This window comes from Anolis carolinensis, unplaced genomic scaffold (genome assembly GCF_035594765.1).
Source record: "Anolis carolinensis isolate JA03-04 unplaced genomic scaffold, rAnoCar3.1.pri scaffold_12, whole genome shotgun sequence".
NCBI classification, from domain to species: domain Eukaryota; kingdom Metazoa; phylum Chordata; class Lepidosauria; order Squamata; family Dactyloidae; genus Anolis; species Anolis carolinensis.
Window position 1 is genome coordinate 10,248,336 of NW_026943823.1, and position 25,827 is coordinate 10,274,162.

The 25,827-nt window shown below is 38.7% G+C and overlaps 1 protein-coding gene across 1 annotated transcript in view; it reads right to left on the reverse strand.

Moving 5' to 3' along the window:
* chm (CHM Rab escort protein) overlaps window positions 1–25,827 on the reverse strand; it is a 53,707-nt gene that overhangs the window by 19,361 nt on the left and 8,519 nt on the right. The window contains exons 2-8 of the mRNA XM_003223358.4: window positions 23,663–23,729; window positions 17,084–17,156; window positions 16,476–16,600; window positions 8,847–9,237; window positions 7,085–7,201; window positions 6,407–6,527; window positions 6,074–6,299 (exon numbers count right to left, since the gene is read on the reverse strand). Coding sequence (XP_003223406.3) covers window positions 6,074–6,299; window positions 6,407–6,527; window positions 7,085–7,201; window positions 8,847–9,237; window positions 16,476–16,600; window positions 17,084–17,156; window positions 23,663–23,729 — 1,120 coding nt within the window. The remainder of the gene's footprint in view (window positions 1–6,073; window positions 6,300–6,406; window positions 6,528–7,084; window positions 7,202–8,846; window positions 9,238–16,475; window positions 16,601–17,083; window positions 17,157–23,662; window positions 23,730–25,827) is intronic.

Below are 25,827 nucleotides of genomic sequence, written 5' to 3' on the forward strand. Positions count from 1 at the left end.
GAATAGTATTTATATCAAGCCTGGCAAGACCGGTCACTTCGTGTCCTCTATTTGATTTCCTTTTAAAATTATGACAGCTCTTACTTCCGCTATTATAAATTATCAATATAGCAGCCAACTTGACCAAAAAAAAAAAAAAAAACCAAAGAAAAAGTAGTCTTTCTGAATTATTCTGAAATAACAAGACACAGCAAGGGAAGGGAAAAGTTCTATCCCCAGTCAATGCTATACACTCAAATCGATGGGCTTCCCCTCCAGACACTGTTGGACTGCAACTCACACCATGTCAAGTTGTCATAGCTGCTGGGACTTGCAGTCAAAGAAAACAATCCTCACAGTTGCTGTAGCCATTACTTTGCAGGGAATTTCCAACTATAATTGAGACATAAAATGGAGCATCATGTTGCCTGGGTTGTATGGCACATAGATCTGGTTGTTATCATAGCTGTGATGGAAAATGTAAGAACTTGTACCTAACTTGTTCTACTGCTCCCAGAATCCCCCAGCCTGCGTAGTTATGTTGCTAGGGAATTCTGAGAGTCGACGTTCCCATAAACAATTTGTCTAAGCTCTACATGCTGTTACATTCAATATCAGACCAGCTTGAGTCTACTGTCAGTTGATAAGTACAAAAAAAATGTGAAACAGACAGAAGGTGCACTTGAAATTCTCCAGTTTTCTTTAGGGAGTGGGAAAAAAACTGAAATCTATATGGAAAAAAGCATCAGGCCAATATGATTATTTGTTCCTTTGTGATCTTTGTACATTATGCGTGTGTATATTTGAGACACCTTGGCTAGAAACCAAAGTACAAGGTAACTCTGATACTATTAACCCTAAACGACAGACGTTTAAACTGATCCTCCTCTAATTAACTAGCTACTGTCTCTGCCAATAATTCAGGTTCCGCTGAAAGACGGTGTCTGCTCTGCACTTCGGCTCAACTTTGCCCTGCTGACATCAAACTGCATTACAGCTAAATTAACAGTTGTGAAAATTTGGAGCCTATTAGTCCCACCCATTTCCCCACCACTACCATCTCTAGCCTTTAAATGCCATTTCAATTCCTATCAAAGCAAAGAATCGGCAGCTGCAATTTCGAATACAGCTGCAAAACAATAGGGCCCATTAATAGCTGAACTTTTGACAGCACGTTCGCTGTGATTTATGAGTTTGTATATAATTTGATTATTCTATTAATTCTACTGATTACCGCTGGAGCTAATACAGTGAAGGTCACTCCCGAAAATAAATCTTCATTACATTTCACAGAAAGTAACTTCCTCCAACTGGTTGTTTTCTTTAATTAAAACAGTAATTTTACATGGATGGAAAGGGGCTTTGGGGTTGCAACAGGAGGACTACTGTACTGTCTTAGATCTGAGCACTGAGTGTAGATGGTGAATACAGGCGTCCAATTATTACACATTAGGACTGCCAACACAGAATTTTTAAAATACTGTTTTGTTGCAATAGTACAAGAAACACTGTAGTGCTAAAATGCAGGAGCATTAAACATGTTAAATAACTTCGAATTGACTCAGAATTTTTGTATCCCGCCCCATCTCCGCGAGGGGACCTGGGGCAGCTCCATGTAAAGTACTCTTCTCCAATATGATGTTCTTTAGATATGTGGGACTATGAAACTTCCAACCTCTATGAAACTTCAACCTCTCCAGCCAACATGCCCACTGACAACTATAATAAGATTTTGTAATTCCTTGCTTTGTAAATATTATACATACTGCATAATCAAAATATAGAACATGCCATTATTCAGTTTCAGCCATGCATATGTGTGTATATGTATATATGTGTGTCTTAGAACATATCCCCTGTGTAAACAGGGGCCATACTTTACTCAAGCAAAAAGGATAAAGCCCCATGTAACTGGGACTATTCTATCATAAGGTGACCTTGAGCAAGTCACACTCTCTCAGCCTCAGAATCCTCTGAGTTGTCATTTAGATCTTTAGCGTTCTTTGCTAAAGAGTGCAGGGACCTCACCAAATTACAACTTCCAGGATTCCATAGCACCGAGCTCTGTCAGTTCAACTGATGTCAAACTGCATTAAATTTACAGTTACAGATGTACTCCAAGTTTCCTTCAACTTCCCAAAGGATTTCAGCAGCCCTGCACTCATTTCATGAATGAAAGTAGACCTGTAAACCATGTCAACATAATTCAGTAACTACTTTAAAATGAAACAAAACACTGAAAATGGGATGTTTTGTACAAAATTATTTTGTTACTAAACAAGAGATTGAGAAATGCTACATTTAGGAAAGGACTTTGCATGCCTAGGTGGAATGCCTCAACACAAAGGCCATTTTCAAATTAAAAGCCCTGTCCTGTCAAAACTTGAGAAATAATATGGGCAAGGACACAAAAGCATTCCATAGCTTTATTAATGACAGCGCTCACTGATCTGTGAATAACCTGAGAAAAAAATGAAGATTATTGAGTTACTTTGCCAATCTATCCATCCATCACTGGAGAACAGGCCTCAGAAGTGATGGATTATCTCACCTCACTGATGTTTGTCCCAAACTAAAGGTTCTCTCCTCAAGAGAAAGGAGGATGAAGGAGCAGGGAGGGGAGCACCAAGCCAACCACTCACAAACACATCCGTTTTCCTTCAAATATCAATACAAAATAAACTAAAAGCAGGGGATGCTTCATTCAATCAAGCAATTCCTTTCAGTGCAGCTGTTATAAAAATGGGAAAAAATGCAAACTTAGAAAGCTGCAAACATAATAACTATGCCACCTAACGCCAGGCAATGGCTACTTGGTCCATTTTAACTGGAGATGCCAAGGTCTGAAACATCTCCATGAGAACAATGTGTTCCACCACTGAATTATTCTCTCTTTGCCTCCTTTATGAACTACAAATATCTCTTGCATTTATAGTGAAGTCTTACAAGTTTATCCCAGTTTACAGAATGCAACGGGAATTAATTTAAGTTCATACCAACTCAATATTTAATCTCCTTTTTAAGTGAAAATGAGAGACAGAACCAGATATGATCAGCATACAGAAGCCACCTTGATCCAGACTTTTGGACAGTATCAATCATGGACAAGATCAAACTCAGCACCTTAAAGTAGATTTTAAATCTGCAAAGCATGGATGCATAGCTTCCACTTGGACCAATTTGAAGAAACAATCCAAAAGAATCGTGACATCGCACTTGCAAAATGGCCCAGTATCTCTCTCCTTCTCCAACTTTCCTCCTTCATCCCCAACTTAGTTCCATCACTGCAAACTGAATCCAAAAACACAAAAACAGTCTGCTCTCAATAAACTCAAGAGAATAAGATAGGCATCATCCTAGGAGGCTGAAGCAAAGCCACCTCCCGCAGCCCCTCCTTGTCTTTTTTTTTGCATCCTCACTAATAACCTTTGCCATCTTGACTACTCTCTGATATTATTTGCCCACCTATGTCCCAGATTTCCAATGTATATGTCACTGAAAGGGCCGAGTGAGCAAAAAAGGTGCTCAAAATATCACAAGGATGGCAGAAAGAAAATCTTTCTGGAAGTCTGTGGTGTCACTCCCAAAAAACCACCCTAGCCTTGGTATGTAGTCAAGTGTAGCTGCCTTAGAAAAGGATACAACTCAAGCAACTAAATAGGGTGGAACTGAATAATTGGGGGAGAGTTTCTGGTACAAAATATTTGTGGGGGAATTATTTGGAGAGAAAGAAGACACCTGGGAAGACATCACTACAACTGCAATATCTGCACTAGTATTTTAAAGATTCAACCAATTTAAAAAGTAAAATCTCAACAGAAACCCAAACTCTGAGCTAAATTTGGAATCTGGAATGTTATTCAAAACACTTAGCTATTGTTTTCAAAACATGTACAATACCTTACTATTGCCTATTATTTGCAACATTTTAATAATGCATAGTTAACAAATTATTTTACCGCTAATTATTTTACACTATTTGATAATGTGAAAAAAACTCAAATGGGTAATATTCCCATAAAAGGTAACAGTTTAAAATAATATGTGCACATTGCTCATTATAGCCCCCAAATTAATGTTAAAATGCAAGAGAAGGGGAAAGAGAATTATTTCCCAAATACAATTTTACTTCCAAGTTCCAGTTCGATCCAATGGGGTTCTGCCTAGAACAGACACATAGAAATCAATGGGACTTTCAGTGTGATTTACAAGTCCCATTTGTTTCAATGGCTCTGTTCTTGGATTTAGCCAACTGCTTTGTTGTTGAACAAATCTTTTTTATGCTTACCTCCACAAACACAAATGCAGATGCTTTTGTGCATAAGTTATACAGCAGCAAGAAAAACAAAACCCAATTTGCTCCCAGCTAGTTAGGAATAAAGGCTGGTCTTATTCTTCACCCAAGGGACTGCCATAGTTCTAGAGAGTATTGCAGAGTTTATGCAGAATTCAGTTCAGAATGCAAGGATATGACTTACAAATGTCTTTGAATCATTCACATAAATATGCATGCATGCCATTTATAACAGTAGCCTTGATGAGAACACACAGGGTAACTGACTGCAAGGGACGCTTAAGAGGGTTACATTAAAACAGGATATGAAGAGGTGGTTAGAAATCACAGGACAAGTGACACCTTATTCTGATAACCTGGCGATAAAAATTGTAGGGTATGATATATAGGCCAAGATGCTACCACATTCTAGACTGACTGAACAATATTCCCAGAAGTCTTAAAACACTGCTCAGCGAAAACAAAGCACACAGAGGTAACACATGCCCTGCGTTTGGGATATGAGATGAGCAAAAGTTGAAATCTTTAAAAGGACGAAGCAACCACCTCTAAACTTTGATGTGAGAGAATGTTTGAAACCCAGCAATGCTATGTTAAGCATAAAGCAATTAGATTTAATTTGAAACTTTTTTTTCATGCCATATCTGACATCAGCTGCTGGCAGCTTTGAGCCACTGATAAGGGTCTATGGTGCCAACTCTGAGACTTCATTTTGCTTTTTCTGTTTTGGTCAGGCCTAAACTGGAATCTGTGATCAGTTCTAAGCAGCACAATTCAAGAAGGAATGTGTCCAGAGAAGGGCACCCAACATGATTTATTTATCGTGTCAGAAATGAACCAAGGGTACAAGTTGTAATGTATTTGAAAACACAAACGAAATTTTAAAAACTTGGCATTATACTAAATGTCCTTTGACCAATAAGCTGACCACGGAGTGCCTTTGGTGTTGCTGTAAGAAGGTCCTCCATTGTGCATGTGGCAGGGCTCAGACTGCATTGTGGTTTGCTCTTCTCCACATTGCATGTCGTGGACTCCACTTTGTAGCCCCCAGCATGATACTTATCATACTTACAAAGTTTGCAGATAACACCAAATTAGGAGGGATAGCCTCTGTCACTACCTTCTGTAAATCTTATACTTAATACGGTGGTTCTCAATCTGTGGGTCCCTAGGTGTTTTCGCCTGCAACTCTGAGAAATACCAGCCACTTTACCAGCTGCTAAATAAAACCTACCCTTATAACTACTTTCTCAGATGCCCCTTTAAATCTACATTTGTTTTTCTTGCCAGATATTCAAATGCCAGCCTCAATTTTTTGGTGAACTCTTCATTATTTTGTCCCCGAATATCATTTGAATATAGCATAATAACTTTTTCTCCTCCATCCTTTTTAGATAGTTCTTTTTCAGCTTTCCAAGATTTTGCTATTGTCAATCTAGCTGCAACAAAGCTATATTGACAATTGTTTTCATCCCCTTTACTAATTCTCTCTCTAAATTGTCCTAGAAGACACATTTCTGGGTTTTTCTTAACTTTATTAGTAATAATTTCGTTTGATATCTTAATCACATTTTTCCAAAAAATCTCGAACCATCCTACAAGTCCATCAAATGTGAAAATGTGTCTTTTTATATCTTGCAAGTCCAACAAAATTTATAATTTTCCACTCACAAAATATTATAAAACACCTCCATGTCCAAAGACATCCAATCACACTACTCAATATTTTAAGTTGATTGCAGAGTAGCAGCAGAAACAACAACAACACTACTAACAGTAGTAGTAATAGTTACAGCTTACCGACAAAAGCACTGTGGGATCTCCCCTTGGCCGTACAAAGGGAACAAGAAGGGTGTGTTGCCATAGCGGCCAAGGCACTGTAGGAACCTCTGGGTTGCTTTCAGCCCATCTATGGTGCAGCAATTGACCTCTGAGACCATCGCAATGGAATGCAAGATGAAATGTTGCAGGTTGGGAGTCAGCTTCTGGGTTTTTAAATAATCTGAAAATGTACACTCCTTCTGAGCTGTTTTCCAGGGAAGAGAAACCACAAATTAGTAAAAGCAGACCGATATTAATTCAAAACCACAACAAGATAGGATTCTTCTACTATTTTTAACAAGAGACACAAACCTTGATATTCATCAGGATGTTGTTCAAAGTCTAGGCAAAACGTCAGAAACCGCATCAGCATCCTCTTTTCCACCATAGTCAACTGTTTGCTATTGAAGACATCCGCTCTGGAACATGGTACCTGAAACAAAGCTTGGGTTGCTTCATTCAAATCGAAATGAACTCAGGCAATTATTTGTCTGTTTCCCTGAATCTGACTTTGAGCATGTTACTTTCAAAAAGTAATTTCATATCAAGTGTATATCATATTTATATTATTATTACATTTAAGTATACTTTTCAAATTAAGACAAGACATGGGACAGTATCCTTTGCTTACATGTTGCTTCCTCTCTGCCCAGAAAGCCACGTGAGTGGGGAGGAATTGGACTCATTTGGAAAAGGAAATCCTTCTAATAGTGAATGCACCATTAAAAATCTGAAACTTGTCCTCATTTGAAAAGAAAATGAAATGAAAGTCCGGCCTTTATATCGAAACAAGCCAGTTACCTTCAAGGAGGTAGAAATAACACCGCAATGTATAAATGTTAAGAAGCCAGCTAATATTATCACTACCCACAAGAATAAAAGACATTGCCAATTAATAAGTGGGAAGATAAGAGAAAAACGTTTGCACAGGACGTTTGCTCTTTCAAGTGGGACACAAGTTGAAATTCTGCAATTTAAACCTTGGAGTACCTGTTCCACTCTCCCGTCTCGAAATGCAAGTATCCGGGTGACATTTTTGAACTCAGCATATCGACTAACGTTTGACTTAATCAGAAGGTCAATCAACAATCCTCGAGAATACAGTAACTGCACAAAAGAAAACATAAAATACATTTTATTCTACTTTGCTAGAGACTTTGAACTTGGATGTACTCCTTCCAAAAATGTTTTATACATGTCCAAAGATTTCTCAGTTTTTAAAAGTTTCCGGACTTAAGTATTGCCCTTAATTCTTCAATATCCCAGAAAGCAGAGTGCTCACAAGGGTTAGAAGTTGAAACCATAAAACTTAATCTTCTAATACCTTTGCTCACTTTGCACAAGCTACAAATTTATTACACATTCTTAGAAGGACATGAATGTAAAAACCCACAGCACAAGATGGATGACCTAACTTAACAAAAGCAATGCTCCACTGGCGAAAGTTACTTATGCGACGCCATCATTCTCAAAGTCTTTGCAGCCCAAGAGAAGATAACTTTGCAAGTCTTAGGCCCCTTCTACACTGTCCTTATATCCCAAGATCTCAGATTATCTGATTATCCCAGATTATATGGCAGTGGAGACTCATATAATCTAGTTCATAAACCTGGAATTAAACTGCGCTAACAACAAAAAGACTTACATCCAGGTAAACATATGAGATCCAAAGAATATAGCAAAGGCCCTTCCATACAGGAGTATAAAATCCACATTGAACTAGATTATATGGCAGTGTGGACTCATATAACCCAGTTCAAAGCAGATACTGTGTTACCTGCCTGATCTTCTGGTTTATATGGCTGTGTGGAAGGGCGTTTACTCAATAGTTATTTCTGAATCCATGCCACAAAAAGTCAGTTATCAATATGGCTTGCTATCCGTCATTTGTAGGATGCATTTGTTCTAAGGGAAACCCAAATCCAAAGTGTATTTCCTCACACAGAACTCTGTAGATCATAGCTATTCTACTACATATGCTACACCAGTTATAGACTTGCAACTGGAAACCAATAATCCAACATCTTAATGTAAAATTAATCTAAAAATGTATATACGAGAACCTATAAAACTGTAGACAAGGAAGAAACGGATACTATTTTGGAGCCTATGATACTTCTATATGTACTATTTAAATATAAAATTGTGACCCCTTAAAGAAAATATGTTATCTGAGAAATGATTAAGGAACACTAATAGCTGGGAAGTATTGCATTGTATGCAACAAATATTTATTTATTTGAATAAATAAATAAAATATTTTTTTAAATACGGCATTATTTTCGTCCCCATTCTATTTACAATGTTCTACTGGCGTTCCAAGTATAACCCCTTTGTCTGTCTCTCTTCTAATTCTTTAAAAATATCCTCTAAAACTAGCAGCTATTTAAAACTATGGCAGAAATATGTTTTCTAAAAAGCACAGAAAAAGTGAAGCAACCACACCAACTAAACACCTTACACCTTATCTAGAAAAGGCATCATTCTGAAAGGGAAAGCTCAAAAACCATCTTGTTTAAGACTTAAGACTGTAGGGTCAAATAACAAAATGTACTTTTAGCTGATATCTTGGCCTTTTTTTTTAAAGTAGGCACGTCTTTAAAAACTGCAAACTGATCAAGGTGTTGTACAGAGCAATATCCAGACTCCCAATAACATTATAATCATCTTACTTAGCTTTGAAGTTTTCAAAGGCATTTTTAAATGAAATAAATAGATTTTTTATAATAAAATCCGCACATGCATTTCCTACCTTGGAAACTAAATCAATATTAAATCGTCTCCCTTCTTTAACAACCTGAGAATACGTAATTTTCCGTGGCTCATCTGCTGCTTCAGTCATAGATGCAGATTCACTGTTTTCTCTTTCCAACAGATTGGGAATTACACTGTCACAGTCTTTCTCTCCTGGTGAGGTTGTTTCTACACCATCTTTGCCAGCAGTGCATTCTGCATCATGCTGTGCAACACTTTTGGGGTGCATTTCTTCACTATCAGATCCCAATGACTGATCCTCAGATGGAAGAGTCTCCTTCTCAGCTTCCGAGGTGATAGAGACTTCCTCCACCACTTCGCTAGAAATAGCCAAGGTAGACATTCTGGACAATGCACCAACTTCTTCCACATCTTCGGGTGAATCTTTGCTGATTTTTTAAAAGAAATAGAGGGAAAATTCAGTAGGAGTGACACTGACTTTGAATATGGATGCAGCATGTGTTTATGTAACAGTGAAAACTGGCTTTGGACATATAAACGCTATTCTCAATGCACTGATCAGATGAGCTATTGTAATAGATTGGCATAATATATATATTTATACACACACACACACACACACACACACACACACACACATACAAACAATGATTATATTTATTATATTTATTTAAAAGGTAAAGGTTTCCCCTGACGTTAAGTCCAGTCATGTCTGACTCTGGGGGTTGGTGCTCATCTCCATTTCTAAGCCAAAGAGCCGGCGTTGTCCATAGACATCTCCAGGTCATGTGGCCGGCATGACTACATGGAGCGCCGTTACCTTCCCAACTATTGATCTATTCACATTGGCATGTTTTCGAACAGCTAGGTTGACAGGAGCTGGAGCTAACAGCGGCCGCTCCCGCCGCTCCCGGGATTTGAACCTGGGACCTTTCAGTCTGCAGGTTCAGCAGCTCAGCTGTAACGCACTTCGCCACCGGAGCTCCTATATATTTGTTTATTTAAATATATATATTTATTTAAACCGCGCTTTATCTCTCCCGCAGGGGACTCAAGTCGGCTTAACGTAAACACATCACAATACAATTTAAAATATACAAATACAGTAGAGTCTCACTTATCCAACACTCGCTTATCCAACGTTCTGGATTATCCAACGCATTTTTGTAGTCAATGTTTTCAATATATTGTGATATTTTGCTGCTAAATTCATAAATACAGTAATTACTACATAGCATTACTGCGTATTGAACTACTTTTTCTGCCAAATTTGTTGTCTAACATGATGTTTTGGTGCTTCATTTGTAAAATCATAACCAAATTTGATGTTTAATAGGTTTTTCCTTAATGCCTCCTTATTATCCAACATATTCGCTTATCCAACATTCTGCCGGCCCGTTTATGTTGGATAAGTGAGACTCTACTGTATTAAAACAATAAAAATATAAAAAACCACAGCAGCCCCTTGACATGATCTTAAAAATCTTCTTCTTTAAAAATCTGTCAGAATAAAAAGGTTTTAGCCTGCTGCTGGAAGGATACCAAGGAGAGGGCCATTTCGACTTCCCTGGAGTTCTAGAGTCGAGGGGCATTTGCTACTGAGAAGGAAGGCCCGCTCTCTTGTTTCCACCAACTGAGCTTGAGATGGAGGTGGGACTGAGAGAAGGACATCTCCTGAAGGGGATCTCACGGCCTGGGCAGGTTCTAACAAGGGATGTGGTCAGACAAATAGCCGGGACCTGAAACGTCTAGGGCAGGGGTCCCCAAACTTTTTAAACAGAGGGCCAGTTAACGATCCTTCGGACCGTTGGAGGGCCGGACTATAGTTGGCCACCGAGCAATAATAATAATTAATTACAACAACAACAACAATAAAAAATAGGGTTGGAAGAGACCCCTTGGGCCATTTAGTCCAACCCCCTTCTGCCTCTGTGCACCAAAAGCACAAGCAAAGCATCCCTGACAGATGGCCACCCAGCCTCAATGTTAATAATAATGATGATGATGATGATGATGATGATGATGATGATAATAATAATAATAATAATAATAATAATAATAATACAGGGTTTTGGAACACAATACTCCTGACCTCACAATCGTGTTAAAAAACAAAGTATGGATTGCTGATGTTGCAATACCAGGTGACAGCAAGATTGAGGAGAAACAACTGGAAAAGCTGACACGATATGAGGATTTAAAGATCGAATTACAAAGACTGTGGTACAAGCCAGTCAAGGTGGTCCCAGTGGTGATCGGCACACTGGGTGCAGTGCCTAAAGACCTTGGCCTGCACTTAAACACAATCGGCGCTGACAAAATCCCCACCTGCCAGCTGCAGAAGGCCACCTTACTGGGACCTGCACGTATTATTCGCCGATACATCACACAGTCCTAGACACTTGGGAAGTGTCCGGAATATGATCCAGTACAACAGCCAGCAGAGTGTCTGCTGTGGACTCATCTTGTTGTGTTTCAAATAATAATGAATTTGTGTTTCAAATAATAATAATAATAATAACAGTAATGGTTGTAAGAGTAGAAGAGACCCCTTGGGTCATTTAGCCCAACCCCCTTCTGCCCTTGTGCCGTGGGGGCCGGATAAATGGCTTCGATGGGCCGCATCCGGCCCCCGGGCCTTAGTTTGGGGACCCCTGGTCTAGGGCGTTAAAGGTGGTCATAACCAGCACTCTGAATTGTGCCTGGAAACAGGCTGGCAGCCAGTGGAGCTTCTGTAACAGGGAGGTTGTCCGCTCTGAGTAGCCAGCACCAGTTAGCAACCTTTGGACCAGCTGAAGTTTCCAAGCACTCTTCAGAGGCAGACCCATGTAGAGTGTGTTCAGGGATTACTTTTTGAATATAGATTTCATAACTGCCTCCTTTAGACAAATTGGAATATTGCCTTGTTTAAAGGAGGCATTGATCAAATACTGTCAGCACTACACATTTGATTGAGCTAGGGACAGAAGACCCACATGAAAGTGAGAAACAACAGATAATAAAATTGCTATATATTTTACCTAAGATAACACCTATCTGGGAATTTCTGCTGGAAGTTGACCATAGAATCACATGGGAGGAACTAGAGCAGTGGTTCATAACCTATGGGTCCCCTGGTGTTTTGGCCTACAACTCCCAGAAATCCCAACCAGTTTACTGACTGTTAGGATTTCTGGGAGTTGAAGCCCAAAACATCTGGGGACCCACAGGTTGAGAACCATTGATCTAGAGATTCACAGAGAAGTGTTCTGTCTAGGTTCCTCAAGCACGACTGAAGGAGGTTGACCACAGAGTCACAGTCAAGAATCTAAGGATTCATAGAGAGAGTGACTTAGTCAAATCCATGAATAATCAAATTGGCAAAAGTCAAAACCACAAATGTGGAGGGATGACTACAGTTCAGGTGGAAAAGGGGCATCAATGTCAAGATACAACACAACTTCTGTGAAAGAACCCAAAGTATTGTTCAAATGGAAGACTATCACTCTGTAGGAACTATTGACAAGACAGATTATGAAATGAGCAAAAAGGCAAAATATGGAAATATAATTAGAAAAAAATAACCAGCAGGGGGGAAAACCCACAAAGTCTTTACTTGCTCCAGTCATGGCCTTCGAATGAAACTTAATGAAGGCATGCTTTAAATCTTGCCGTTGTGCCCATTAATCCTCTGACTACCTGTTATGATAAAGGTAAAGTGGGTTGAAAGGGAGAGGTCAGCGCATGTAACAAGTTCTGGGCATCTTCCTCTTTCCTTAATGGCAAAATCCTTAACATTCTCCCTCTGTGGCGGCACTCCACCTTTAAGCTCGCCTGTCTTTTTCATCTTCAACTTCAAGGAAATCAACCTCGGCAACTCATACTTTGAACTCAGGTTTTCAGTTTATGCTACCAACGGAGATGAATCAAATCAGTGTCATTATTAATGGGGGTGGGGAAGAGGAGTTCGGCAACAATTTTGCATTATCTTTTTATCTCTTAACCACAGAGCCATTAATCCTCCAAGCAAATGTTTTAAGCTGAGCTGAAAACTAATGAACTGCGATTTCAAAGGTGATCTGAAATGATACAGCAGTAAAAGTTCAGCAGCTATCATTATGAAAGGCAGAATCCCGTCCCCCCCATTGCTAGGAGTAAACACTACTTCATTTTCAGGACCTCTTATGTCCATCTCTGATGTAATTAACAGCCTGGCTGTATGTAGCATTGAGACCCCTGGATGAATGAGGTCAAAGTAAAGGTTGGGACACTACCAGGCTCTGGATTTCCACCCAAAGAGACTACCAAATATATATATTGGTTCTAGCAACATTTCATTGTCAAATGAATGCTTGACAAGTGAAGAGGGCAGGCTTGTTTTCTACTGCTCTGGAGACTAGGACACAAAGGAACAATGCATTCAAACTTCAGAAAAGAGATGCCACCTAAACTTTAGGAAGAACTTCTTGATGGTAAGAGCTGCTCAAAAATGGAACATGCTGCTTTGCGCCTTCTCTGGAGGTTAAGCAAAGGTTGGGTGACCAGCTGTTGGGAGGGCTTGGATTGTGCCTTCCTGCATACTGGTAGCAGAAGGGGGTTGGACTGGATGGCCCTTGTGGTCTCTTCTGACTCTATGATTGTCCTGGTTTTACTGATATAATATGGCAGAGATGGAAATCATATCGCCTTCTGTAGATTGGACTTCAACTCCCAGTCTTCCTCACCACTGGCCATGCTGTTAAGGCTGTTGAGAGGTGTGGTGCAACATCTGGAGGCCACATTATTCATATCCATGATATGTGTCACGTTGTGCATACCTCCTTGGTAATGAATGGCCATGTTGTGAAGCAGGTTGTGTAAAGAGACAGGTTCAAGGTCAAGCAGCTGGCTTTATGGCAAGTAGGGGATTGAACAAAGGCCTGAGGACCTATATCTAACACTCCAGTCAATCTCCAGATATTCCCCTTTAACCCTAATAGGCTTGCAAATCGTGAGGGTTATTTGGAGTAATAGTTCAACATCATCCAGAAAGTTAACATAAATCTTGTCAAACAGAGAAGAGTTCTTTCTCCCACCCTGGACATTATTCCACAGATATATAAACCCCACCTGCCTAGTTTCCAACAGACCTCACAACCTCTGAGGATGCCTGCCATAGATGTGGGTGAAACATCAGGAGAGAATGCTTCTGGAACATGGCCAGACTGCCCAGAAAACCCACAGCAACCCTAACATAAAACTATTCTCTTGCCTAAACCACTACATTACACTCGTTCATCGGACACACTACAACTTCCCTAAGATGGAATGCTAAACATATTTCCATTAATAACTTCTACTCAGTTCAACAGCATTTATTTCTCTAGTATCAGGATTGTTCTCCACAGGGTCGAAATTAACAATACAATATATCTTCCACCTAATATTTTAAAATGCCAATTTCCGCAGAGAAAAGAAAAATTCAACTAATCCTTCTGAATTTAGCCTATTAAATTGAGATATACCCAGCCACTTTTAACAACCACCGGAATATATCTTGTATAAAACATCATTTTTCAAATAGAACAACTGTGACTATAAAAACTAGAGTAGAGAAAAAAAATCACTCAAGTTTAAATCTTTGTGCAGTCAGGGATGTTTTCCCCCCTCTTTGTCCCTTTTGGCAATACTAATTTGCAAAAAGAATACATCTGCAGCACAAATTGTGGTGTAAATTCTAAACATTATCTAGCGTCGTTCATTAATTAATGGTACTAACAAAAGAATCTCTCAAAGCCAATGTGTCTTATTAATGCCTCGTAACAGCCACCCCTTCCGATAGGTCAAAAGAAAAATTGCCAACCAGCTGGTTAATTTATGCAGCACAGGTGTTCACTATTTATTTTTCAGCCATTTGCCTTTTTTTCAATACCGCTTGTTGCGGAGATGGTATTCTTCCCCTTTGATGGATGCACTTTGTTCTGTGGCGATTCATTTCAGCTCTGCACACTATATTACCACTGCTCCCCAGCTGTTTTTATTCTTTCAAAATAAATGTTTCACGGCAACTTCACAGAAGTTCAGGGGAGTCAAGCAACTACGGCAAAAAACAAACTGAAACCTATAAACTGTCAAAAGGGCCCGGATCAGTTCCCTCTTGAACATTTAGTTGCATAAAAGAGCTAGTCTTAAATTAAAGAAACACTCAAAACATTATTCAAATAACACTCATTCAAGGCAAAGTGCTGGTTCAGATGTAACAGTCGTCCAGGTTTGAAGGATAGTGTAGCACCCAAAAGATGCAAAAAAGGGCCAACAAAACAATCAAAGGGTTGGAAGAAATTCCTTAACAAGGAAAATTTAGAGTGTTCTGAGCTGTTTGTCTTAAGAAAAAGAGGGTTTAAAGGGGACATGACAGAAGAACATAAAAGAGCAGTTGAGGTCCTTCATCTGTCCATAGCTCCGCACATGATGTCCCACATCTTCTCATCTTCTGGCAGCTGTCAAGCTACGGGAGGGACCCAAATTGCTTATTTGTGGGGAGAGGAAAGAGGAAGATGCAAAGAGGGAGCAGCGATTCTAACCGAAGAAGTAACTGGTATCCGTGAAAAGGGGAAGAAATGTGGATGCCTCTCATTTTCCTTTCCCCCAGGAGGCCAGAAAATGTTCTCTTATCCATTCCCCCACGACTCTTACTGAACAACACCAGTAGCAAAAGCTTGCCCTATCCTAAAAGGAATTATGGATACAATAAATCACTCACCAGAAACTAGTCTATGTGTGATATAGAGAAAGCAGATACAATCAGGTTTTCTCCTTTTTTGTAACATTACAAGTATCACCATCCAAGAATATCCTACTCTGCAGTAGGAGATTTGTAAGAGGATATTATCTGACAGCGATATCTGTCATGTTACAAAAGAAGGAGAAAGCTTCATAATAGGAAAATGGAAGTAGATGTCCATACAACACCTTACAACTATAGGATGAACTACAGGATGCAAGATTCACAGAACTTGAAGACATGTTTTTTTCGACAAGCCTTTGACCATATTTAGATTCCTTTAATGAATATATGTGAGGAACTTATAGATTTTTTTATCAAGCACTTTACAAGACTGAGATTAATTACTGTTGTTTTTACCTGCAGCTATTGCTGTATTTTACTGATTTCAACCAAGGGGCATTGTGAAGATGTTATGTTTATGTTAGTTATTTATTGTTTTAGATCATTGTTTTTGCACTTTTTGAATTTTGCGTGTTTGCACCTTTGAGTGCTTTGTGAGTCTCTCAGGGAGATGGTGGCGGGGTATAAATAAAGTTTATTTTATTTTTAAATAACTGAGAAGTAATGAGTTATTCATAACACAGCTGCCTGAAACAAGTTCATTTTATGATAATGTTGGGGTAACCAAAACACATTTGGATACTAATTTTGCTTTCTACAAAAAGCAAAATTAGTGGTATAAGGATTTCAGCGGATCCCCCTTATTAAGTTGAGCTCCAAAATTGTCAACATCATTTCTGAAGCTGCTGTTGGATGAATTCCAGTCTGCCTCCGACTCCAGTTCCCAATGAGGAAGAGACAGACCTCAGCATGGTCGTACGGATAACAGAAGAAACTCATGCCAACACTATTTCAGTTATCCCTCCTTTCAAATGCATCCTTCTATGGGTCCACACAAAGTTAGATGCAAAATGCAATTACCTGGCATAACAGAAATCTTCAACATTTTGAATAGTTTGGTCTACTTTGTTCAGCGGAATGCCGACTTCGTTTTCAAGGATCAGGTCTTTCCAGGTACTACTCTCCTCACATGGATCGGTCCTTTCCTTGAAAGAACAACAGAAATCAAAGCATTTTCATTTTAAAGGGTTTTTTTGCTAATTAAAAATGCAGAAACGGTATTCTAACATTTTAGCGCCATTTGTGCCAGTAGTTTCAAGCAGCATAGCCTACAATAGATAGCCAATCAATATTCATCTCCAATGAACACAATGATGGTGCGGAATACTTATCACTTGGATCAGTGTAGAGACTCCTTAAGCCAAGGGAGTTAGAATTTTCTAGATATTCAAAGCATGGACACCATAAGCTAATATTAATTGAAAATTATGGGATAATGAAAAATAGATATATAACAAAACAATATAAGGTAATGATAAAACAAAATAGGCCATATTCAGGGGGAGGATGTTCTGTAAAACTAGAGGTAAAAACCTCAGAAGTATTGAAAATACTAGTGTTCGCACTGCATTAAAATATATATTGCTTACTTTAAGGAAATGCTAAATGTTTGAGAGACAAAACCTTACTTGGTTTTCTTTTATCCAGGATAATAATCCCGAGAAACTAAAACTTGCCCAGTTTCCTCCATAGTAATTCCTCCTGTTTGGAAAACAACAATAGGAAGGAGCAGAAAGAAAGGTCGGGTCAGCAAACATTAGAAAGTAACATTAGAACATTAGACTTAACCATTCACAACTGCCTATGTATCAGTTCCAAACACAGACAAATCTGAAGTTGTGATGTTCAGAGTTTTTAAAAATCTACTGACTACTTGCTCAAGTTGCCTGGTGCAATTCCTAAAACAAGTGCTCAAGTCTCCGATGGCTTTCCTCACTCGTTGCCAGTAGCATCCTTACATCCAATTATATAAATAAGACTGTAGAACCAGCAGATGATATCTTGTTTAATATAGTAGGTCCTGTCAATCACGGTGTGCCTAAAAATGATTGTCTTCTTGAGATACAGACAGGTAATGCAAGACTCAGAAGAATGCATTCCAAGGTTGCTGACTGGCATTTTTAGGATCATTTTTATCAGCAATCTCCATAGATTTGGTGGCTGATGGAAAGCTGTAATGGGAAGCTTACTCTAGTTAAGAGGTGTGTGTGTGTATAAATATGTTAAAACTGCACTGTAGAATATATATTTAGTAAAGGTAAAGGTTTTCCCCTGACATTAAGTCCAGTCATGACCGATTCTGGGGGTTGGTGCTCATCTCCATTTCTAAGCCAAAGAGCCAGCGTTGTCCGTAGATACCTCCAAGGTCATGTGGCCGGTATGACTGCATGGAGCGCTGTTACCTTATATATATTTAGCTATCTATAAAGAGCTGTGTTAGGTATGGATAGCCTCTTGACCTTCACAGAGATACATACTGCACTTGACACAAAAGAGCTAATGAAATTTAACCAAAGATACTGAGTCTCTGTGAAACATCTGGCCAGACCTGTGGAGAGGAGCAGGAAGCAAAGTTTTCCTATATCAAAATCTCAAGCATAAAGGTAAACCCTGTCAAAGCTTACATTGGGCCCATATGAGTTCTTCCTAATGATATCCTGCATTAGTGGATTCCCAGAAGTTTCTGGAATTAAATTAGCATTCTAAAAGGTAAAAACACCTTTCCTAATGCCACATTACTTGCAATAAGAGTTTTCAAGTAGCATCCAGTCTATGAAACTGCCTCAAATGGAACACATACCCTGCATGGACCTCTCCAAAAGTGAAGGAGGCCCTTGGGCTGAAAGACATTCTCCAATCTTGCTTTAAGAACTTGGGTATCAACATGTGTTGATATGGGTCATGAAGCTCGCAGGATTTTCCATCTCTTTCAAGTGTATGAAGGAGATGAAAAGTATTTATTTTCCTCCAATCACAGATGTCTCTGATCTCCAAACCAGTTTGATCCTGGGTTTATTTTTCAAACCAACGATTGCAACAACAAACCATAGTATCTTATGTCTGAAAATTATGGCAAACTGTGATTTGGGCCCGGGCTGTGGTGCAGACAGGAGAGCAAGCCAGTGCAATTAACTGCAATGAATCACTCTGACCAGAAAGTCATGAGTTCGAGCCCCGCTTGGAGCCTATGTTTGTTTGTCTTTGTTCTATGTTAAAAGGCATTGAATGTTTGCCTATATGTGTAATGTGATCCACCCTGAGTCCCCTTCGGGGTGAGATGGGCGGAATATAAATGCTGTAAATAAATAAATAAATAAATTGTCCTAGCGCTAAAAGTGAAGAAACTGCTGATCTCTTCATGAACATGAAAGAGGTATGTACCAACTAAAATTGCATGTAAGTTTCTTCTCACAATACGAACTATGGCTTAGCATTACACCTGAACCAGGGCTCTATCTACAAATATCTTTCTAGACTAAAAAAAAGGGTCACCAATACAAGTGTCATGGAAGATTTGCAGAGAAAAATTCTATTTCTTGTGTGAAAGTCAATTAGGAAAGCTGCCTCTTTCAAAGCTGTAACAGCCCTGAAAAAAAATTAATCAATGCTGCTGATGTCAGGGAAGAAGTTGCTGATGCCTCCTGATTTCTCCAGAGAGCTAGCTGCAAGTGTCTTTCCTCTATTTGATCTCCTGGAGCAACGGGGCCAATCTCCTGCCATCTGAATAAGCTGCCTCTCACACCTGCCATATCAATTTCGGGAGAAAGAATGCAAGAGGACTTCTTCCCCCATTCATAAAGGCCTCTACTAAACATTAGGTGGTTCGTATCTCGCCTCAATTTAATCCAAAACGTGTATGAACCAACTCTTTTGTACATTTCAGGATTTTTATAGTTGTTACTAAAGGATTTGACTTTTTCTAGCTCTATCTATTCAACAATACCAGTACTTGGCCATTAAACATACAGTAAACAAACTCACTTATCCAACGTTCTGGATTATCCAATGCATTTTTGTAGTCAATGTTTTCAATACATCGTGATATTTTGGTGCTAAATTCGTAAATACAGTAATTACTACGTAGCATTACTGCGTATTGAACTACTTTTTCTGCCAAATTTGTTGTATAACATGATGTTTTGGTGCTTAATTTGTAAAATCACAACCTAATTTGGTGTTTAATAGGCTTCTCCTTAATCTCTCCTTATTATCCAACATATTCGCTTATCCAACGTTCTGCCAGCCCGTTTATGTTGGATAAGTGAGACTCTACTGTAATATCATATCTGGATCAGCATATTACAAAGATATCCCGGTTGCATCAAACCATGGTGGGGCCACTGAACTACTTTTAGTGGCTTGCTCTAGAATTGGTGGTATTTCACTTTTAGTGCTCCATGGAAATCTGCTCCATGGAAAACTGCAAGGGGAAGAGGAGAAAATTTCAATTCTCCTGGCACTGGATACAGAAGGATACCAAGGGGCTGTATCTCAAAATCCTGTCTACCCTAGCATTCTATTTTCCAAAACAGCCAGTTGGAAGGGATGGATAGAATTTAGGGATTTATCTGAAATACGTCTTACTTTCCTCTCAAAAACTGATTCAAGGCTGCTCAAATTAATATTAGATGAAATACACAATTAAAACACTGGACAAGATCATCCAGGGAAACACAATTAAAGTAGAAGTACACTCAAAGCAATTAAAACACATCACTAAGAAATGTACAGTGCCTGGCTATTAAAGCACTGTCCTCTGCAGCCAACCAAAGAGCAAACAGCCAAAAGCTCACCTCAATAAAGACATCTTTACATATTGGCAGAAGGACAACTCAAAGGAGGATATTGGGTGATTTTCTGATGTCTAGGGATTTATGTGACAGAGAGAGAAGCAATAGACAGTAAAAGGAAAGGGGTTTCTGTCTTGGGATAGTTAAGACAGTCAGTTAGGATTACAAAGAGGTAGGAAAAGCATTTGTGAGATGTGTTAAGAGTCAATTAGGATATACTGTACCATATATAAGTTGAGGGAAGGTTTGGGGGCTAAAATTATGGCCCTAGAGCCATCTCCTCTACTTCCTGAGCTCCAAAAAGGGCACAGAAATGGACATTTGAGAAGAGAAATGTAAAAGCTCAAATGTAAGAGTGAAATACTCTCATATTTAAGCCCAGATTTTATCATCATTTATTTCAATTTATTTTGTTTCCACCACATTACTCTAATAAGGAACAAAAACAAAACCAGACTTTCCTCACAACTCTATGTGATGTATTTTTGCGGTCTGTTAAATCCTCTCAACTATCCTTTAGTATTTCATAAAAGCACCCTTAATGAAATTTCCATAAACCTCACATTTAAATCAATTAATTTAAATCAATTAAAAAGGCAATTAACAGTTCTTGAAACAGACTTGAGTTCCTTTCTTTGTTTTGATTTAAACACCATCTTTCATCCAAAACTAGGACAGAAGGCAGCTCACAAGTTTTAATGAAAGGAGATTTTAAAAAAAACACAAGACTCACCGAAACACAATTAAATTATAATAACAAAACATAATTGGATTAAAAGGAATGTAAATGCGTATCAATTTTAATAAGTACAGACCCTAGCTGTTAACAGCTTCTTTCTTAAAGCAAGCAAAGAGGCTTCCTCTTTGTTAATGTGACAAAACTGAATTTTAGCGTCACATGTAAATAGGCAACAAATATGATTTTTCCAATTTCTTTGGCTAATACAATTTTGAATTTATGGGGAAAAAGTACATTTCTCCAAAATATAAAGATTTGGGTGGGCAGAAAAAAGCAATCACAGGAAGAAAGATCTCCCTGCATAAACAAATTGGTTTCACAACTATATTCCATTCCCAACTTTTGCAACTTCAAGTTTAAAGTCAATGCCAAGCCAGCGTTCTGAATTGCAAATGACTTTTCTAAATCACTTAGCATCCATCCTTGAAATTTCACGCGTCAACAGCTCATTAATATCTACAGTAAATGTAGCTCTTCGAAAAAGAACCGCAGATTTTTCTTTTTAGCATTTTATTGAGACAGATAGCTAGCACCCAGAAATAGAGCCCCCCTTCAATTACAATTTGGCAGAAGCTAACTTTGGTTTTAAAACATGACTACAGGAATTTATGGCCAGGCTGCAATGGAAGTGACTATTTTGAATAAGATTAGCTGCTCTTGATGGGGGATGCTTGGACAGTGTTTATAAATCAACAGAGGTGCTACTCAGTGGTTTATAATGGTCCACTTCAGGCCATCTACCATCATCACATAAGCGGTATATTATGATAAACGCAAAACAGTAGTGGGAGATTAAAAGTAATAAGATCCACCCGGGGTAATGAATCCAGGCAGCAACGGCACACACCAAGTACTTCAAAAGTTTCATTTGACTCTCAGTTTCTTTCCCCTCCACCCTCCCCTATATTTTCTATCTAACTCCTATCAGAAAAGAAAAGATTTAAAGTTTACACAACACTGTAAAGGAGCAGATTTACAAGTGTGTCCAATATTCAGTTTCTCCACCCCAGACACAATTCACCTAAGTGGTCTGCGCAGGATTTATGGATTTAAATTTCGAGGAACAAATCCAAACAGGTAGTTCTCACCTTTTATTTACTTAAATTTCACTTTTATTTATTGATGCAGTGGAACCAATTCCTCCTTTATATACACTCCTAGAAGCAGCAACAGCCATGTTATAAATGGAGGAGGGCAATGCTGTTATATGCATTCCATCCTTGAGAACTCAAGTACATAGCTGTTAAAATGGGGGGAAACCAACATCAACAGCTAAACTTTATACCAGCAGATGTGATTTTTTAAAAATATTATCCTAATGATCTATACATTAGATCATTTATTGTTGGGTGCCTTCAAGCCATTTCTGACTTATGGTGACCCTATTCCAGGATTTTCTCAGCAAGATTTATTCAGAAAGTGTTTGCCTTTGCCTTCTTCTGACGCTGAGAAATAGTGACTTGCCCAAAGTCACTCAGAAAGTTTCTATGTCTGAGAAGGAATTCGAACCCTGGCCTCCAGAGTCATCATCCAACACTGATGTTGTTCTTTATCAGGGGGAAGCAGAGCAATTCAAACTCATGTAGAAGTCTAAATAAATTAATAAAAAAAACTAACATTACATCAACTTATCCATGGGTCAACATGAGTACTGTAGAGAGGCAGAAGGAAAAAGCTAAGTCCATTTAAAGAAAACATAAAAGAAATAGCCATCTTCTACTTTCCTTGCTGCTGGCTTTTTATAATGAAATTATAGTGGCAACTCTTTGGCACTTCCCTTAAAGAAGTGCCAAGAAATTTGGGGGGGGGGACTTCTTTTAGGTTATCCCGGGATTTATGATGCTCTCACGTTTCATTGGTCTACTCAGATAAAGAGAAGATTCATTTTTCATATACATAGAAGAATTAACTTCTATAAAAAATGGAACAATCTCCACAAACAGACTGCAAAAGGCCTTTTTGAATGCCTGGGTGAGGAAATGGCAATAATAGTGGCCAGGGCAGCTGGCCTCCCCAAAATGACATTGTTGTTTCTATCTTTCAATGGAATAACCATTAACTGATCCACGGACCATATCAAGATCCATAACTTTGTTCCCAAAACCTGTCCACAACCCATGTATGAGGTCAATTTATACACGAGTTTGTACTGGACACTAATACTTGTCTGTAGGGGCCAGATGATGCATTTATGCTACAGGAGAGTATTTGTGTACCTATGCTACAAAGAAAGAAGCCAATTTTGTATCCGTGCGAAGAACTCTGGAAGCTCTATGAGTGTGTGTCCATCTGTCCATGTACAGACGGCTGCACTGGAACCCTATCTCCTCTTCACAAAACTAACATCCACAAAATCTCTATCAGAAGACACTGTGCTCAATTTGAATTTTACACCTGCGTGCAAACTAAGGACATTATTGTGCTGCCTCATTTCATCAACAACAATAACAGAAGAAACATTCACCAAAGATATTATTTTCCAAGAGGAATGGGAATTGACAGGACAGTCTGTTAGTAACTCCCAGACTTGAGAGTGCAATTCTAGGCACGTTTACTAAGAAATTACCCCACTTTAGCAGCTCAAGACTATTGGCAAATCAATGTGTTTGGAACCACAGCCATAATTGCATCAAAAGAAGTCCTACTATCAAAGTACACAGAAGAGTTGCTAAACTTACGAATCCACATGAAGAACCCGCTGGCCACTTCTTGAGCAAGCTGCCGCAATGATAGATTCAGGCAAACCTGTGAGAGATTTTTAAATTATTATTAAAAAGTTGGTTTCTTATTTTTATTTAATTTATACTCCTACCTTTCAACTTGCTTTAACTTGTTAAAGGATGGAACCTGTATTTCATTCTATTACTATCATGTTCAAATGTTTTAATCAATACATATCTATTTCATGCCATTTTCACATCTTGTGCCATCAGGAAATTTATATTTATATATAAATAAATGGAAAAAGTTGAGAAATAAGACCTCCAGCATATTTTTTCCCTGAAAAAAGGGAAAGCATAGCATCTCCTATTCCTCTCTGTGAGACAGATATCACAGAAATCTACCACCAAGTATTATTAGCCAAATGAGGAGGATAGTGTATTGAACAGACAGCTGATCTGGGACTTGGGAGACCCTGGGCCAAGTCTCCCCTTACTCTTGTCCATTTCCTCTCTCAGTCTGACATAGAGCTGTTGTGAGAATGAAATGAGGGGGGAAGACAATTATGCACACCATTTTCAACTCAGCTAGAGGAAGGATAGGATAGAAATAATAATTCACATAAGCCTCGTGCATTAAGGGCAAACTTCATACACAGGAGTTTGGTCATCTAGAGATAATACTTCCAGAAAAAACTTGGTTGGTTGGTTTTGCTTCTATTCCATACAGAAGGGGAAACCAAAGCTGTCTATCACATCAGGTCATAAAGAGGACCAAGCCAATAGCCTTGCAGATGGGTTTCCTGCAAGATCAGCAAAACCACTCTGTAACAAGATCAGGAATTGGTATGAATCCAGGAAGCATTTTCATATATTTCATATCTTCAGGTGCCCTTAAGGTAGAAATTCAGACTTTCAGCAACTTTTTCGTCATTTTTAAGGCCTACCTGTTTGACAGATAGTGGAAGATTTAATCTCAACTGGCAAAACAGGGGAGAAAACTTATGAAGTTTCAATGCTGATCCCCCAGCATCAATGACTGCTTCATTGTGATAGAACACCATGGAACACTCAGTTTTGCCTTTCAGAGAAGGGGAGTAAAAGAAAGCTATAGCAGGGACAGATTGAAGTGCCCTCCTCCCCTTTTGCTTAGAAGACAATTCTGAAGGCATTGGGGGGTTCATATCATTGGATGAGATTTTTTTAAAAACAGTGTTTCAAACTTACATGAAGTATTCTCACTTCTATGAGCCAATTAGCATACTGATTTCCTTTCACACGATGCTTGGCCGAAGTTTCTAGCCACTTTCATTGACACACTGCTGGCTTCTCCGAATGGCGCATTACAACAAACAACATCTGTATTTTATGCTTGTTTGGCTAAGCAAGCTTTTCAAATGCTTTTAAATCTGTATGTAATACATACTAAAATTTCAAAATCACCATCGGTAATCAAATAATAACAACTTTCCTTTTACTACCTTTTACCCACAGATCCCCAGGAGCAATTTTGCAGGATTCGCACACAAAGGTTTTTTCTCTCAGGTTTGAAAGTAATATTAAGAAATTGTAAGAGGTATTATCTTGGAAACAAATATTGGATGAGATGGTATGGGGAAGCAAAGCCACTGTTCCACTCTTACAAAAAATATGTTCAGATGGCTATTCTATACAAAGACCAGCTTTGGTTTGAAACACAAATGAGAAAAAAGTATAACCCTCAGGTGTTTTTGGACTGCAGTCTTCATCATCCCTCATTCTTGGCTATGCTTGTAGGGAACATTAACAAAATGAGTTCTGAATATTTAGTGTCAAAGAAGGGAGGCTGCTCATTTTAAGGCAGATAAAAAATGAGAAAATCAAGCAAACGCATAGTTTGAAGAACAAATAATTGATCTCAAGTACTCTATATCATACTGCAACCAACCTACACAAAGATTTAGCAAAACCGATACCATGAGAAAGGATTTGGATGCTAAACTAAATGCTTCAGGGTAAAAAAATATACCAGGGAAGTTCACAAAGTAGTGGTTTGAGCGTTGAACTAGGACTCTGGAGACCAGGGTTCAAATCCTAATCCACAGACATCCACTGATGTCTTGGGCAACTCATACTCTCCCAGGCTCAGAGAAAGTCAAAGGTAAACTCCCTCTGAACAAATCTCGCTAAGAAAACCCTGTGAC